General features: G+C 36.7%; 1 protein-coding gene across 1 annotated transcript in view; it reads right to left on the minus strand.

Annotated features, from left to right (window-relative positions):
* Nucleotides 1-18,943, minus strand: part of OFCC1 (orofacial cleft 1 candidate 1) — a gene marked incomplete at its 5' end in the record, with an annotated part of 303,058 nt that overhangs the window by 62,958 nt on the left and 221,157 nt on the right. The window contains one exon of the mRNA XM_032341375.1: nt 13,962-14,125. Within this exon, the coding sequence (XP_032197266.1) occupies nt 13,962-14,125 (164 nt within the window). The remainder of the gene's footprint in view (nt 1-13,961; nt 14,126-18,943) is intronic.

Below are 18,943 nucleotides of genomic sequence, written 5' to 3' on the forward strand. Positions count from 1 at the left end.
TAATGGTAGTAAGATTTAATGTAGTTAAATTACTGTCAATTCGCTGCTATAAACATTTTCTATATGAAGATTTTAAGAGCAGGATTATCAACAATGCAATTAACTTTGAATTAATTAGGAATCACAGTCCTGTTTCTGCTAGCTTCTGTTCCTTTTGCCCAGAAAATGTCTGTCTCCTCTTTATATCTCCTTCAGTTTGTATGAAAGAATAATTATGTAAACATCTAAGCCCAGATCTACAGGATGGTACACAAATGTTTGAACAGAGAACATAATGACACAACGGAATATGGAAAGCTGTACAAAGATCAACTGCATTTTAGTCTTACTTTTACATTTTTTTTTCTGCCACATTGAGAGGCATGTTCCAATGAAAAGCTTTATGATGGGTTGTAAATGAATCAACTTACCAACCATTACTGGTTTTTAGCATATTTTCCAGCCCTATAAAGCCAGTTTACATTAAAAAGGAGAAAATAGTCTATGGTTATATGAGCAAAATTTTAAAAATAAATTAAGTGTTCATAATTATGTAATTCAAGTCAAGCAATATAACATTTACCCAAAAGTGAGTTATTTTATAATTTTGGAATGTGAGGGAGACCATACTGATCAAAGATGTTGCAAATCTATTGAACTTTACTTTTCTGGTTCTCTTTAGAAAGTGAGGTCCAATTAAATGTTAAAAAAATTTCTATAAAGACATACAATGTCAAAACATTTTCAATATATATTGTAATTAAATTTATTTTATTTATAAATTTTATTATTCATATCAAATGTATTTATTTATAAAAAATTAAAATAATTATTTCATAAACAAACTGGAATTGATAGACATTGATGAAAGCAACAGACTGTTTTCTACATGGAAACAACATTGAAGCCAATTAATAAAAATTAAATTTAAACTTCCTATGGTCATATTTAGTTATGAAAGTTTGTTATTCTCAAATAGATAAGAAATAACACACACACACAGTTAGACGTACATGTATTCCCATGCCTTTTTTTGCTATTTTGGGTGTGTGTGTGTATAAAGATCACATTGATTTGTATAAAATTAAAGATACTAAACATATTAGATGAGAAGAGAAAGAAAAAACCAAACATGGAAACATTTCAACAATTAGTGACATTAGGAGAAAAATATCCAAGTTCATTATGCTATTTTTGCATTTTATAGGTTTTGAGTTCCTAGTTAATAAAAAGCTAATATTTTATGATATTCTATATCATTACATGATGATGGTTACAAATTTGGATTTCTTTTAAAAATACAATTATTCAAAGTGTCTGAAAATTTTACATTTTTAAATTATTTCTTCAAAATGTAATTAAAAGAGAAACTGTATTCCACCTGTCTGCAAAGCCATAGGCATTATTGTTTGTAGAAATAGGTCACATATTATGCCACAGGTTCTGATGACGACAAATGAAACAAAGTAATTTACAAAGTCCTCTGCCCTGTGTCCTACATTTGAAGCAATTCATTGCTTGGTGAATGGCAGAAGCTATTATGTTTGGTTCACATCTGAATGTGGGTCATTTACAGAAACCTAGGATGTGACATTTCTTTTAAAGCTAAAAAGGACAAGTGTGAACATTTAGTTAATACAGTATTTTAAGGGTCATGAAAAGGATGGAGTCTATAACTTAAACTAGCTCCAAAAGAAAAAAAAAAATATATATATATATATATAAATTATGATTGCTTCTTTCTAAATCTAAAAATAACAAAATGAGTTTAGCAGTTTGGCTTTACAGAGATCATAGTCAATGCTTATTGATAAAGCTACTTATCTACTGGTCTAAGTACATTACAATGCTCCAGGTAAAGGTCTGAAACAGCTTACACTTGCCAAAACTCATGCGAAATTAGCAGACTTGTGGAACATTTTAGGTGAGGTGTATGACACTGAAGTTCTTGTATGTATGAAAAAAGCTTTTGTGGGTTTTCTAGAAACACTTGAATACTCACCATTCTGTTTAATTCTAACTGAAATTCAAATGGCTTTGGTTTGAAATTATACTAAATAGAGGAAAAGAGAAATACAAACTAAAATAAAAAAGTAATAAAATGGAGATGGAAAGTAATTTTAAGAAAAGGAAAAAGAAATTCAGAAATAAAAATGTGCCCGTAATGAGAAGTAGTTAAGAACGCCTCCACCTCCATTTCCAGAGATAGCTCTACTGTAGGTTTAATGAAGTATATAGCCTTCAGAATACGTTTGGTCTCATGTTTGTAAGGGGACAATTATCCTCTTCACTCACTCCTCATTGATTCCTTATCTCAGTCAACAAATATTCCCCTTTGCCTACCAAATGCCACATACTTAGTAAGTGCAAGCAGTAGGGAAGGGGACAGGAAGGGGGTACCGAGGAGCCTTCATGGGGACCTGCAGCTGGCAGGAAGAGGACAGAATGACATGACAAGGAAAGCAGAGTGTTACAGGAGTATAATGTAAAGAACGTGGGTCCCACCCAGGTCGAAAGAGCTTTTAATGTGAGAGCAATCGGAAGCCATTGTATGGATTTAAGGCAAGAAGTGATTGATACTTTTTAATTAAAAATCTTTCTGGTTATAGTGAGGAAATAGATTAAAAGGAACAAAAGAGCATAGATAGAGGTTGGTTGAAAGGCTAATGTTACAGTAAGTCACAGGAGAGATCAGGGCACATTGGACAGAGAAAAGATCCTATGGATAGAACAAGATGGACAAATTCAAGAGCTAAGCCATTGCCAGAACCTGGAAAGAAAGGGAGTGTGGAGGGTGGTGGAGAGGATGGATTTGAGGACAGATGCCAGGTTTCTTTCTCCCTCCCCCCCCTTGCCTCCTCCCTCTGTCCCTCCCTTCTTTCTTCCCTTTCCTTCCTCCCTTCCTTTCTTGATTCATCCTTCCTTCCTTCCTTCCTTCCTTCCTTCCTTCCTTCCTTCCTTCCTTTCCTTTCTTTCTTTCCTTCCTTCTTTCTCTCTCAGCACTGGATGGGTGATCTTGGCATTTTCTGAGACCAGGAACCCTAACTGAAGTGATTTGGAGAAGAAGACCATGAATTTCTTTTCAGAATGTCAATTTTGAGGTTGCATTGACATTTATATATATGGAGTTGTCAAAGTTAACTGAAAGTTCTAAATTGTTTAATTAAATTCATGTTTGCCTTGAAAGAACTGAATTCTAGAACTAAACTGAGCTGGGATGCCTGGGTGGCTCAGTCGGTTGAACATCCAACTCTCTTGTTGGCTCAGGTCATGGTCTCAGGGTCCTGGTACTGAGCCCTATGTTGTCTGCTGGTGATTATCTCCTTCTGCTCCTCCCCCCAGTCCCTCTCTCTCTCTTTCTAGTTAAATAAATAAATAAAATCTTAGGGGGGGAAAAACAAAAAAGTACTAAACCGAGCTGCCTAAATTATGAACCTGTTAGAAATATACAATTTAAATCAACTCATTCATTCCCAAGGAGCAGATTGAAGTTTTCTTTTTTTTCTAAAAATATTTTTGAGTATTATTGACACACAATGTTACATTAGTTTTAGGTGTACACAATCGTGATTTGACTTTTTTATATTTTATTTTATGCTCACCGCAACTGTCACCACCATCTGTCACCATACATCACTATTGCAGTATCATCCACTGTATTCCCTATGCTGTGCCCTTTATTCCCATGACTTATTCATTCCATAATGGGAAGTCTGTGTCTCCCACTCTCCTTCACCCATTTTGCCCACGTTCCCCGCAACCCCTTCCTTTGGACAACCATCCGCGAGTTCTCTGTATTTAACGGGTCTGATTCTGCTTTTTGTCTGTTTGTTTATTCCTTTGTTTTCTTGATGCAATAATTCAACTACTGGGTATTTACCCAAAGAAAATGAAAACACTAATTTGAAGAGATATGTGACCCCCATATTTACTGTGGCATTATTTACAATAGCCAAAATATGGAAGCAACTCAAGTGTCCATTCATAGATGAATGGGAAGACAGAAACTGTGTGTGTGTGTGTGTGGTGTGTGTGTGTGTGTGTGTGTGTGTGTGTGTACACACATACATATATTACGCAGCTATAGAGAAGGATAAAATCATGTCATTTGCAACAACATGGATAGATCTAGAGTGTATATTGTTAAGGGAAATAAGTTAGACTGAGAAAGACAATTTCCATATGATTTCACTCATATGTGGAATTTAAAAAACAAAGTTTTACTCTATTTACTATATACATTTATTTGTTTATTTTTTTAAAGATTTTATTTATTTATTTGACAGACAGAGATCACAAGTAGGCAGAGAGGGAGGCAGAGAGAGAGAGGAGGAAGCAGGCTCCCTGCTGAGCAGAGAGCCCGACACGGGGCTCGATCCCAGGACCCTGAGATCATGACCTGAGCTGAAGGCAGAGGCTTTAACCCACTGAGCCACCCAGGCGCCACTACTATATACATTTTAAAAATAAGGAAAGAATCATAATGGTACAGCTATTGCCAAATGACACCCAACTAGTAAGTGACAGAGCCAAAATTCAAGCCAGGCCAGTCTTCAATCCAGGTATCACGCCACGACATCACATCCATTCATTAGGTGAAAATCAACCACAAATATGAACTTTGAGTAATTTCATTGTTAAAAAAAAAAAAAAAAAAGAAGAAGAAGAAATATGGGGACACCTGGGTGGCTGAGCTGGCTAACCTCTGGCTCTTGATTTCGGCTCAGGTCATAATCTCACAGTTGTGGAATTGAGCCCTGCATCAGCTCCATGTTTAGTGCAGAATTTGCTTATTCCTCTCCCTCTGCTCTTACCCCAGGTCATGCTCTCTTTTTCTCTCAAATAAACAAACAAATAAATAAAATCTTTAAAAAACAATAAAGAATATTATGTACAAGTAATACTGATTGCAGTTTCTGGCGTTATGAAGCCTGCATATGGGTATCAGCTGGGCCCTGAGCCTACTGTGAAATCTTAGGCAAATCACCTAAAGTCACTAAGGGTTGGTTCCTCCATGTATGAAAAGGAGACCCATGTTAAGGAGTCCTGAATTATCAGGATTAAGTGAAGTAATCTCATACTATATTCAAATAAGGGCTTAACATGCAAGAAATTCTCAGGAAACAGCAGAAATTACCATTTAGGGATTGAAAGGAAAATATTAAACACCTCCGTAGAACCTCCAGTATTCTAATTTATATGGCATATAATGGAAGTTTTTCTGAACCCTGTCCTTAGACATTCTGAGATGACTGTGAGATCCAATCATAAATCAGAGTTAAAATTCTCCTCTTTGTTGTTCATTTGTTCATTCTAATGGCCACAAGGGTCAGCTTTTCCAGTTCCTAGTCTTTTATTTCCATGAGGGTATTGACTCGGGTTATGTAGGCAGATCAGTTTTACAGGAAAACCCAAACTAGAAAGAGTAAGGTGAACCAGAAAAACTATGGCCGCATTTTCTCAAATCAAATTTAGCTGTGAGGTGTCTTGGCCACTGGGAAAGCACCAGGCTGATAAGAGGTCCTGGTCTCATGATCAATGTGAATGACCCCCTCACCCCCCAAAAAATGTGTTGCTTCAACACTTAAGCCAGATGAAGGGCTGAGGCACTTCTACCATCAGATGGTTAAAAAGAAAAGACTACTTGGAGAGGGTGGTAGAGAACAAAGTTTGGGGGCAAGTGGATTTGAGCTTTAGAAACACCAAGTCAGAGCAGAGAACTGGCAAAACAGGAGTGACAAAGTATTGTGTATCTATGTTTAGCACTTCCCTGGGTCCTCTGGATTATTTTTTGCATACAGTGCTTAAATGTTTTGCACATCACTGTGACTCTCTTAGACTCCTCCTTCTGCATTGCACTGTAATTGCACTGCATTGCACTGGGTGTTGCCAAGGAGTTCAAATTTAAAATCTATTCTAATCACTTGGATGCATTAGATTAACATATATAGGAACTTCATGTATTTTTTTTTTTTCACAACTCTTCATTATATTCCAGTGGAGCATTCAAAATGAAAGGGATGTGTAGAGTCATTTGGACAGACAGCCTGTGAGCCATATTTTATTTGAAAGGGGTCTGTCTTCATCATTAAGAAAATATTTTCCTCTATTTATTCATGGTTTTAATTGAACAAACATTTGTTCCATGTCTGTTGTGTTCTGGACGCTTTTCTGGGTACAGAAAAGACAATGGTGAATTCTAGAGTTGGCGACTTTGCTCTCCACAGTCCAGAGTTTCATGTTATGTAACATTTTAAATACGTGGTTGGAGAGTTTGAGGTACCATTTTTTCCACGTGTAATCCTCATTGTTTTGTGGAAGCAAAGCAAAATAGTTGTTCTTTGTGTTTAAGTATTTGGTTTTTTGTTCAATTATTTTACTAGCAAGTGTAAGAATTTTATCAACTATGCAGGATCCTGACAGAGAGAAGTACTGGTTCCTTCACATTATCTACCCTATCAAATGTGGATATTTACATGGAAGTGGGAAAGGCAATTTCCCATTCTTGTGGCCTAAAAGAAGCCCATGTCAGGGATTTGGACTGTATCAATAAGACAATATGTACCTGACACTTCATCCAAGTACATTTACCTTCTTGACACCAGCCTGCCATTGGTGAAACCTCACATGCCTCATTTCCCACCAGTTCCAAATGAAAATAGAAGTTGTGGTAGACCATTTCACTCTCTTCTATCTTAGAGATATCAGAAAAAGCCAATTTGTCAAATGACTGGTTAATGACTTAGACTGACTTACAGCAAGTTAATGACTTAGACTTACTGTAATATCTGTATGATATTACTAGAGAATATCGTATCAGGAAATGTTCAGAAAATCTTTGACCCAGCTTCTTGCAGCTACAGATGGGGTCTGGGGGGTGGGGGGAAGCGTAGAAAGAGATCCCTCTATTCGCTGAAGTAAAGGTGGGAGTGGAATCAATTCCAAATTCATAAATTAGAAGTAAATAGTTAAAACATTTCTGAATGAGGAAGGATTTTTTTTTTAATTTAAGATCTCTTTAAATAAGTCTAATTATCAAAACGCTTTACTGCATATGAATTATAATGCCTATTTTTCTAAGTAATCTTTACATCCAATGTGGGGCTCAAACTCACAACCCCAAGAAAAGAGTTACATGCTCTACCAGCTGAACCATCCAGGCACCCCTATAGTATCTGTTTTCCTAAAAAATCAAAAATACACTTAAAAGTTAATTGTCAAATGGAGAAAACATCCATTAAAACATGACAGAAGGGTTACTACTAAAATACATATAAAACCCCTATAATTCAGTAAGAAATACATTTAAATACTCATAGAAAGAAAACCAAAGGGACATTTAGAAGGCAATTCACAAAGAGGAAATACAAATGAGTGAATGATAAGCATCCTAAGAATATCTAGTAACTAGAAACAAAGGAATGAACCTTTAGAAAAGGATGAGATCCCATGTCTTCTATGAGATTTAAAAGAAAAGCTACCACATGATGTGAACACGAGTTGGTCAGATCCTCCTTTCACTTCTATAGAAGCATAAATTCAGCTTCTCTAAAACACAATTTTGCAATATTTATCTAATGTCTTAGAGACATCATATTGTCTGAAACAGTATTTCTGGGTCTCTAGAATACTCCTCAAAAATAATCTAAAACGCGAACAAGAGCCTGAGTCTTAAAGACGTTCATCAGAATTATTTATAAAATGCACAAAAAAGAGAAACAATCTATTATCCAGGAATAAAGAAATATTGAAATATTTTATACTGCTTCTCTGGTATAAAATAGTGTGAGGGCATTAAATGTTCCTGAAGTAAGTAAAGAATATGAAAGTATTTATCATACAATATTATTAAGTTTAAAATCAACATATGAAATTATTCTTACAGAATAATTACAATTTTGTAAAAATAAATACACATGGGAAAAAATCGGAATAAATTTATCAAATGATTAACAATGCTTTTTCTAGATGATGACGTTATTTGTGTTTTTAAATTGATTTTTTGACTCTCTTCTGTAGTTTCCCTTTTTTTCCTAAATAACAAATTCTTCCTATATTAAGGAAAAAACATTTAGAAGTGTAATGCTTTTTTTTTTTTTTTTAAGCTATTAAATTTAGTTCAGATAATTACACTCAGGTCAAGAACTTCCTCACACAGGTCAACGTTCCTACTAGAACTATGGGGAGTGAGAATTTTTCTAGTAGAAACCCTTCAGCAATAAATTACTCAGGCTCTTGGAGGAATAAGAGCCAATCAGTCAATGTAGAGCTTCCGGGGCCCAGAGCTAGACAAAATTCTCTGTTAACAGCCTGCAGAGCAGACTTGATCTCCTTTGTGTTCCTATAATACTAGCCATGTTATCACATGTTTTGACAGGACTGATCCAAAAGCCCAGGAGACTTCGGATTGTTGCCTTAATATTTGGACTAAGAATGCTAACCTAAATCAGTCAACACACACAAATCCATACTGGCATCTTTCACAAAGATGAGTTCTTAGGATTTCTGTACTCTTTGCCTACTTTTATGCCAGAGCAAACCCCACGTCACTGACCAGATGCCTCTGTTGGTGGTAGTGCTTTGTAGAGAACAGAGCCACTCAGCTCACCATTTTAGAGAGTAATGTTGTGCAAACATCAGTAAAGAGATCTTTCAGCTGACATATTAGAATGACTTTATGCATACAAAAAATACAGGTATTTTCCCTGTGGGAGATTACTTTATCTCTATCATAACCTAAAGACATTTGAAGAGCATCTGCTTCTAAAGCACTAGCAAAACCTGGGTTACTGAGCATATCTAGCTCTGATTGGACAGGATAAGCATGGAAGACAGTGAAGGGCTATGCTGAGAGAGTGCACAAAACTTGTTTATCCCTCCTGGACTTTTTCAGGCTCATTCTTCATGATGTATGGACACTTCATCTGTCTTTGCTTTTCCCTAATCATTTTTCCATCCATGACAGAGCTTCTCACTCCTCCTGTCCATGCTTTCTTGTGGGATAATCCTTCTGTTGTATTTTAAAGCAAACCATCATTTGTTTTAGGTAGCAAAATATTAAATCCTAGTTACTTGGTGCATAAATTCTATGCTTCCTTGTTCATATTTTTTTTTTTTTAAAGATTTTTATTTATTTATTTGACAGAGAGAGATCACAAGTAGGCAGAGAGGCAGGCAGAGAGAGAGAGAGGGAAGCAGGCTCTCTGCTGAGCAGGGAGCCCGATGCGGGACTCGATCCCAGGACCCTGAGATCATGACCTGAGCCGAAGGCAGCGGCTTAACCCACTGAGCCACCCAGGCGCCCTCCTTGTTCATATTTTACAAGTGATCTTGATAATAAAAATGTGAACCTTGGACAAAGAAATGCATGGTTGCAAACACTCACCTTATTTTAAATGAGAAGAGATGTACTGATGTTGTAATAAATGGTATATAATATCTGATAATTTTTTAATCCTTTGGAAGTCTAAGCTTCCAAAATCGTACATAATGTACTATTTTATTTCTTTAAATTCCCAAGGAACCCTAGTCATTTTAAATAATTGAGTCATGCTTCATGTAAAGCCTCTTATAAGATCTACCCATATGCATCATCCTTACCATGTTCCACAAGAACATGTCTGAAATCTAGCAAATGAACATCTTTGCCTAGAGGGCCACAGGACAACTTAGTGGTCAAATGAAAACTGAATGATCAGGAAAGTCTTTCTTTCCTTCCCCAAGAAAGAAATTGTAACATCACTGCAGCTGTGTTATTGGTCTAAAGAAGGAAGAATCGAGGAGTGTGCTCACCTCCCATTTCACAGAAAATTATATTGGCTATCATATGCAAACTCCCTCAGTGCCCTGCCACAAACCTCCATGCTTTTGCCTCAACCTTATCTCTTTCCTTATCACCTCAAGGGACAGGATTTTTCCCCTAAATCCTGGGTTTGTCTCCATATGTTCTCTCCCTCATGTCTTCAGAGACCTCCTTGTGCATTTATCCTCACTTGGTTAACCATTTACAGTGTTTTTCTACATTTTAGAATTTTCATATGCATACAAATATATTCAAAACAAACCCATGCTTAAAAACCACTATTCTTAAAAAGATTTTATTTACTTAATTTAGAGAGAGAGAGAAAGAGAGAGAGAGCATCCTCGTGTAGTGGGGACAAGAGCAGAGTCAGAGGGAGAGAGAACCTGAAGGGGACTGCATACTGGCCATGGAGCCCCCGGTGGGGCTCTATCCCAGATGGTGAGATCATGACCTGAGCTGAATCCAAGAGTCAGACACCTAACAGTCTGAGCCACCCAGGCACTCTTAAACACTCTTTTTTAAAAAATACTTTTTATAGGCATTTTCCATGTATAGCATAGCTTTGTGTATAAAAAAGTCAGTAAGTCCTAACTCTATGTCCTTGTCCTTCACCAGTCCCTTGCAACTGAACCTCTTACTCAACAAATCAATGAAACTCAAGACTTCTTCCACATGAATTAACTGTCTCTGTGTTTTGCCTGAGCTCTAGACTCACCTATGCACTTTCTTATGGTATTTTTTCCCTTGACAATATCAAAGATATCTTACGGTCAATAGGAATGAAAATTTAACTCACTAACTATCTCTTCTAAATATTTATTCTCACTATGTAGCCACCAAAAGAAATGAAATCTTGCCATTTGCAATGACGTGGATGGAACTAGAGGGTATTATGCTGAGTGAAATAAGTCAATCAGAGAAAGACAATTATCATATGATCTCTCTGATATGAAGACTTTGAGAGTCAACTTGGGGATTTGAGGGTAGGGAAGGAAAAAATGAAACGGGAGGGAGACAAACCTCCCAAACGGGAGGGAGACTCTCAATCTCACAAAACAAATGAGGGTTGCTGGCGACAGAGGGGTAGGGGAGGGTGGTTGGGTTATGGACATTGGGCAGGGTATGTGCTATGGTGAGTGCTGTGAAGTGTATAAACCTTGCAATTCACAGACCTGTACCCCTGGGGCTAATAATACATAAGATGTTAATAAAAAATAAAAAAGTATAAAAAAAGAAAGAACAAGATAAAAATTGTTTCTACATTTGTTATAAATCATTGTCAATGCCATCTTAAAAGGTCTTATATAAGAAACTTCTCTTATAATTTACTGCCAAAAAATATGACTTTTGTAAAAATGTAACTTTCTTCTCTGTTACATGTAATCAATGTATTTCCCTTTTTGCCATTCCTTTACAGGAGCTCAAAATTTTAAATTCATACAAGTTACAATGTTAATATTATTCTTCTTTAAAGAAGTAGATAACAATAGAAATGTTGTTCATAAGAAATGGTTTTGCAGTATTTTTCAAAATGTTAAAGCAAACCTAATGCTATATTAGAAGTTAATAAATCTTTCTTGATTGTATTGAAAAAAAAATATTTGTTCTCCATGTAATCTCTGTCTATGATAATGCTACTACCATCCTCCCATGGATGCCCAATTCCAAAACTTAAGGTTATACTAAATGTTATTCCTTCCTTCACCTTCAATTTCCAACAAGTCAAAAGTTCTATGTATGTCTATCTATGTTCTATGTATGTCTATCTCTTCGATATGCCATAACTATCCATTTCCTGTGTCCTTCTCTTTAGTGAAGGCACTTGACGTGCTGCCTAGACTATTGAAATGGCTTTGTAACTAGATTTCCCTGCTTTCAACCTGACCACTATTAAATATACTTTCCCTTCTATTAGTAGAGTGATCTTCGTAAAATTAAAGTTATTGAAAATCTTTCAGTTTTTTCACTTTACCAACAAATTCAAACTCCACAACATGATATCAAGACATTTATCATCTAGTCCTTGACTATACTTCTAATCATATCTTAGTCAACTGCCATTGCCCCATATCCTATACTCCAGCCATATTAAAATATTTTTGAGTGGCCAAATATGTCATAATTTCTCAGGATCATATGGTTTCATACACCTTCCCTTTGCCCAGGAACTTTCTTCCCTCTATTTATCTTCCACTGAGATTATATTAAAACTTTGAAAATTACTCAAGGGTTGTATTTCAACCGATGTGTTTGGATGCTACCCCAATCCTCCTCCAGACCTGAATTGATTCCTTTTCTCTATGCTCTTAGAGACTTTTGTGTTGACCTCTTCCTAGCACTTCTTTTTTTAATTATGGTAAGAGCATTTAAAATTTATTCTTTTAACAATTCTTTAAGTAAATAATACAGTACTGTCAATTACAGGCACCATGTTGTGCAGCAGATCTCAGAACTCAATCATCTGGCGTAATTGAAACTGTATCTGTTGAAAAGCTATTGTCTATTTCCCCCTTTCCTTAGACCCTGACAAACACCATTCCACACTATGGTTCTCTGACTTTGGCTATTTGAGATACTTCATGTAAGTTGAAACATGGAGTGTTTGTCCTTCTGTAACTGGTTTAATTCATTTAGCATAATGTCCCCAATGTTTATGTTGCCACATATTGCAAGATGTCCTTCTTTTTCAAACCTGAATAATATTCCATCATGTGTATCTACCACATTTTTTTTATCCATTCATCTGTTGATGAACATTTAGGTTGTTTCTACATCTTGGCTATTGTGAATAATGCTGTAATGAACATGGGAATGCTCATGTCTCTTTGAAATCCTGATTAAGTAAATTTCTAGAAGTGGAGTTGTTGGATTATATTACAGATCTACAGTACTTAAAACAGTATGTTATTAGCAATAAATACAGACAAATAGACCAACAGAATAGACTAGAGAGCCCAGAAAGAAATCCATGCATATACAGTCAATCGATCTTCAGCAAGGGTGCCAAAAATATAAAATGGAAAAAAGGATGGTCTTTTCAACAAATGGTGCTGAGAAAACTGGATATCCACATGCAAAGGAATGAAAATAAACCCTTATAACACACACAAAAATCAACTCAAAGTGGATTAAAGACTTAAATATAAGACCTGAAACTAAAAATTCTATTAAAAAACACAAGGAGACTATTTCAGGACATTGGTTTTGCCAATGATTTCATGGATACTCCTATCCATGGCTTTTAGAAATACCGGCAACAAAAGCAAAACTGAACAAGCGGGACTATTTCAAAATCAAAAGCTTCTGCAAAGCAAAGGGAACTATCAACAGAGTAAAAAGTCTTCCTAGCACTTTTTACACTGCCTAGAATTTGTTACTTTTCTCATTTTTCCTCACACACACACACCTTGCTTGCTAAGTGAGTGACCTGGAAAACAAAACCCTCCAATATTCAGGATCAAAGCTGAAGGATGATTCTTTTAGTGATTTGGCTGGGGTGGGAAGAATGGAAGGAAGATTAGAAGCTAAGAGAGAAAAAGAATTTTACATAAGCTTCCTGGGAAATTTGTCAGGATATTATTGGATATCAAGGGATTAACAACTCCTTGTTTCTTGTTGGCCGCCAGTTTGAAGAAACCAGTATAATGCTTTACAGAAAAATTTCTCTATTATGGAGAAGATGTTTCCCCAAAAGTTGATTCATTTCTCAGCCAGTCTTCATGATAGATGTTATGAATAACCAATGGCATTTCTTTCTCTTTCTTTTTTTAAAATTTTTTATATATATATATATATATATATATATATATAAATATATATATATTTATCTATCTATTTATTTATTTTAGGATTCTATTTATGTATTTGAGAGAGAGAGAGAACACATGAGACAGCAAGAATGGGGCAGGGAGGGGCAGAGGGAGAGGGAAAAGCCGGCTCCCTGCTGAGCAAGGAGGAGCCCAGGGCCTGAGCAATCCCAGGACCCTGGGATCATGACCTGAGATGAAAGCAGACACGTAACCAACTGAGCCACCCAGGTGCCCCAACCAGGGACATTTCTATCTTAGACATGTAAACATGGTTCTAACTTCTCTTCTTTAACCATATTCTCACAACCTCACTGTACAATAAGACTGGAGGCTGAACACACTTAAGAACCAAAAGGATTGAAACACCTTACCTGAGACAACACAAATAGAAAATTAAAGAAGAAATAATGAACAGGAGGATGTAAATGAGCACCGTGAGCATTACACCAAGAATTCCCGAATGCTCAGTTCTCACAAATACCCAGTACAGCTTTGCTGCATCAGCTACAGGAGTCTCGTCATTATGTGTAAGCCGCTGAGGAAAGAAAACACAAATGTAAGAAATAGGATGGAAATACCGTTCATCAAGTTAGACAAATTTAAATACATAAAAACCATATGATACCATATTTGTTTTTAAATTAAATTCTCAAGGTACTAAAGATCACTAGATCTTCAGCTATATAAAGGAAAAGAAACAGATTGGGTTTCCATAGCTGGTTTACCAGGTTGGTGTGTGTGTGTGTGTGTGTGTGTGTGTGTGTGTGTGTGTGTTTTCTCATTTTCCCTATAAGCTTTTAAATGTGTATACTCTACGTGTAATTCATAAAGTAAAAGCCATGTATTATTTATGTACTATTAACTTCTGAATTTAATGAGCACAAGATATAAAGAAATTAAATATGATGGTGGAAAGATCTTTTTCTCTCTGAAGCAGATTTGAAAGGAATTTAATTTGTACTATGCATAAAATAGGTAGCTTATTTTAGAAAATTATAAAAAAAAGTTATCAGTCTATTTAATGTGAGCTTGAAAACCAAAGTTTACATTACGTCAATTTAACAATAAGTCCTTCTTTTAGACAAGGGACAATACATTCTATATTGAGTTAGAAATAAATATAAGGCAATGAGGTCTTTAAAAACTAATGTTTAATGTTAAGGACCTAGAACATTGACACTTGATATCTTTGACCTCTGATTTTTTTTTTTTTTATTTCCAGCATAACAGTATTCATTATTTTTGCACCACACCCCGTGCTCCATGCAATCCGTGCCCTCTATAATACCCACCACCTGGTACCCCAACCTCCCACCCCCCGTCCCTTCAAAACCCTCAGATTGTTTTTCAGAGTCCATAGTCTCTCATGGTTCACCTCCCCTTCCAATTTCCCCCAACTCCCTTCTCCACTCTAAGTCCCCATGTCCTCCATGCTATTTGTTATGCTCCACAAATAAGTGAAATCATATGATAATTGACTCTCTCTGCTTGACTTATTTCACTCAGCATAATCTCTTCCAGTCCCGTCCATGTTGCTACAAAAGTTGGGTATTCATCCTTTCTGATGGAGGCATAATACTCTATCCCCAGGGGTACAGGTCTGTGAATCACCAGGTTTACACACTTCACAGCACTCACCAAAGCACATACCCTCCCCAATGTCCATAATCCCACCCCCTTCTCCCAAACCCCCTCCCCCCAGCAACCCTCAGTTTGTTTTGTGAGGTTAAGAGTCACTTATGGTTTGTCTCCCTCCCAATCCCATCTTGTTTCATTTATTCTTCTCCTACCCACTTAAGCCCCCATGTTGCATCACCACTTCCTCATATCAGGGAGATCATATGATAGTTGTCTTTCTCTGCTTGACTTATTTCGCTAAGCATGATACGCTCTAGTTCCATCCATGTTGTCGCAAATGGCAAGATTTCATTTCTTTTGATGGCTGCATAGTATTCCATTGTGTATATATACCACATCTTCTTGATCCATTCATCTGTTGATGGACATCTAGGTTCTTTCCATAGTTTGGCTATTGTGGACATTGCTGCTATAAACATTCGGGTGCATGTGCCCCTTTGGATCACTACGTTTGTATCCTTAGGGTAAATACCCAATAGTGCAATTGCTGGGTCATACGGCAGTTCTATTTTCAACATTTTGAGGAACCTCCATGCTGTTTTCCAGAGTGGCTGCACCAGCTTGCATTCCCACCAACAGTGGAGGAGGGTTCCCCTTTCTCCGCATCCTTGCCAGCATCTGTCATTTCCTGACTTGTTGATTTTAGCCATTCTGACTGGTGTGAGGTGATATCTCATTGTGGTTTTGATTTGTATTTCCCTGATGCTGAGTGATATGGAGCACTTTTTCATGTGTCTGTTGGCCATCTGGATGTCTTCTTTGCAGAAATGTCTGTTCATGTCCTCTGCCCATTTCTTGATTGGATTATTTGTTCTTTGGGTGTTGAGTTTGCTAAGTTCTTTATAGATTCTGGACACTAGTCCTTTATCTGATATGTCATTTGCAAATATCTTCTCCCATTCTGTCAGTTGTCTTTTGATTTTGTTAACTGTTTCCTTTGCTGTGCAAAAGCTTTTGATCTTGATGAAATCCCAATAGTTCATTTTTGCCCTTGCTTCCCTTGCCTTTTGCGTTGTTCCTAGGAAGATGTTGCTGCGGTTGAGGTCAAAGAGGTTGCTGCCTGTGTTCTCCTCAAGGATTTTGATGGATTCCTTTCGCACATTGAGGTCCTTCATCCATTTTGAGTCTATTTTTGTGTGTGGTGTAAGGAAATGGTCCAATTTCATTTTTCTGCATGTGGCTGTCCAATTTTCCCAGCACCATTTATTGAAGAGGCTGTCTTTTTTCCATTGGACATTCTTTCCTGCTTTGTCGAAGATTAGTTGACCATAGAGTTGAGGGTCTATTTCTGGGCTCTCTATTCTGTTCCATTGATCTATGTGTCTGTTTTTGTGCCAGTACCATGCTGTCTTGATGACGACAGCTTTGTAATAGAGCTTGAAGTCCGGAATTGTGATGCCACCAACGTTGGCGTTCTTTTTCAATATCCCTTTGGCTATTCGAGGTCTTTTCTGGTTCCATATAAATTTTAGCATTATTTGTTCCATTTCTTTGAAAAAGATGGATGGTACTTTGATAGGAATTGCATTGAATGTGTAGATTGCTTTAGGTAGCATAGACATTTTCACAATATTTATTCTTCCAATCCAGGAGCATGGAACATTTTTCCATTTCTTTGTGTCTTCCTCAATTTCTTTCATGAGTACTTTATAGTTTTCTGAGTATAGATTCTGTGTCTCTTTGGTTAGGTTTATTCCTAGGTATCTTATGGTTTTGGGTGCAATTGTAAATGGGATTGACTCCTTAATTTCTCTTTCTTCTGTCTTGCTGTTGGTGTAGAGAAATGCAACTGATTTCTGTGCATTGATTTTATATCCTGACACTTTACTGAATTCCTGTATAAGTTCTAGCAGTTTTGGAGTGGAGTCTTTTGGGTTTTCCACATATAGTATCATATCATCTGCGAAGAGTGATAATTTGACTTCTTCTTTGCCGATTTGGATGCCTTTAATTTCCTTTTGTTGTCTGATTGCTGAGGCTAGGACCTCGAGTACTATGTTGAATAGCAGTGGTGATAATGGACATCCCTGCCGTGTTCCTGACCTTAGCGGAAAAGCTTTCAGTTTTTCTCCATTGAGAATGATATTTGCGGTGGGTTTTTCATAGATGGCTTTGATGATATTGAGGTATGTGCCCTCTATCCCTACACTTTGAAGAGTTTTGATCAGGAAGGGATGCTGTACTTTGTCAAATGCTTTTTCAGCATCTATTGAGAGTATCATATGGTTCTTGTTCTTTCTTTTATTGATGTGTTGTATCACATTGACTGATTTGCGGATGTTGAACCAACCTTGCAGCCCTGGAATAAATCCCACTTGGTCGTGGTGAATAATCTTTTTAATGTACTGTTGAATCCTATTGGCTAGTATTTTGTTGAGTATTTTCGCATCTGTGTTCATCAAGGATATCGGTCTATAGCTCTCTTTTTTGGTGGGATCCTTGTCTGGTTTTAGGATCAAGGTGATGCTCGCCTCATAAAATGAGTTTGGAAGTTTTCCTTCCATTTCTATTTTTTGGAACAGTTTCAGGAGAATAGGAATTAGTTCTTCTTTAAATGTTTGGTAGAATTCCCCCGGGAAGCCGTCTGGCCCTGGGCTTTTGTTTGTTTGGAGATTTTTAATGACTGTTTCAATCTCCTTACTGGTTATGGGTCTGTTCAGGCTTTCTATTTCTTCCTGGTTCAGTTGTGGTAGTTTACATGTTTCTAGGAATGCATCCATTTCTTCCAGATTGTCAAATTTATTGGCGTAGAGTTGCTCATAGTATGTTCTTATAATAGTTTGTATTTCTTTGGTGTTAGTTGTGATCTCTCCTCTTTCATTCATGATTTTATTTATTTGGGTCCTTTCTCTTTTCTTTTTGATAAGTCGGGCCAGGGGTTTATCAATTTTATTAATTCTTTCAAAGAACCAGCTCCTAGTTTCGTTGATTTGTTCTATTGTTTTTTTGGTTTCTATTTCATTGATTTCTGCTCTGATCTTTATGATTTCTCTTCTCCTTCTGGGCTTAGGGTTTCTTTCTTGTTCTTTCTCCAGCTCCTTTAGGTGTAGGGTTAGGTTGTGTACCTGAGACCTTTCTTGTTTCTTGAGAAAGGCTTGTACCGCCATATATTTTCCTCTCAGGACTGCCTTTGTTGTGTCCCACAGATTTTGAACCGTTGTATTTCCATTATCATTTGTTTCCATGATTTTTTTCAATTCTTCTTTAATTTCCCGGTTGACCCATTCATTCTTTAGAAGGATGCTGTTTAGTCTCCATGTATTTGGGTTCTTTCCAAACTTCCTTTTGTGGTTGAGTTCTAGCTTTAGAGCATTGTGGTCTGAAAATATGCAGGGAATGATCCCAATCTTTTGATACCGGTTGAGTCCTGATTTAGGACCGAGGATGTGATCTATTCTGGAGAATGTTCCATGTGCACTAGAGAAGAATGTGTATTCTGTTGCTTTGGGATGAAATATTCTGAATATATCTGTGATGTCCATCTGGTCCAGTGTGTCGTTTAAGGCCTTTATTTCCTTGCTGATCTTTTGCTTGGATGATCTGTCCATTTCAGTGAGGGGAGTGTTAAAGTCCCCTACTATTATTGTATTATTGTTGATGTGTTTCTTTGATTTTGTTATTAATTGGTTTATATAGTTGGCTGCTCCCACGTTGGGGGCATAGATATTTAAAATTGTTAAATCTTCTTGTTGGACAGACCCTTTGAGTATGATAT

This window comes from Mustela erminea, chromosome 4 (assembly GCF_009829155.1).
Source record: "Mustela erminea isolate mMusErm1 chromosome 4, mMusErm1.Pri, whole genome shotgun sequence".
Taxonomy (NCBI): Eukaryota; Metazoa; Chordata; class Mammalia; order Carnivora; family Mustelidae; genus Mustela; species Mustela erminea.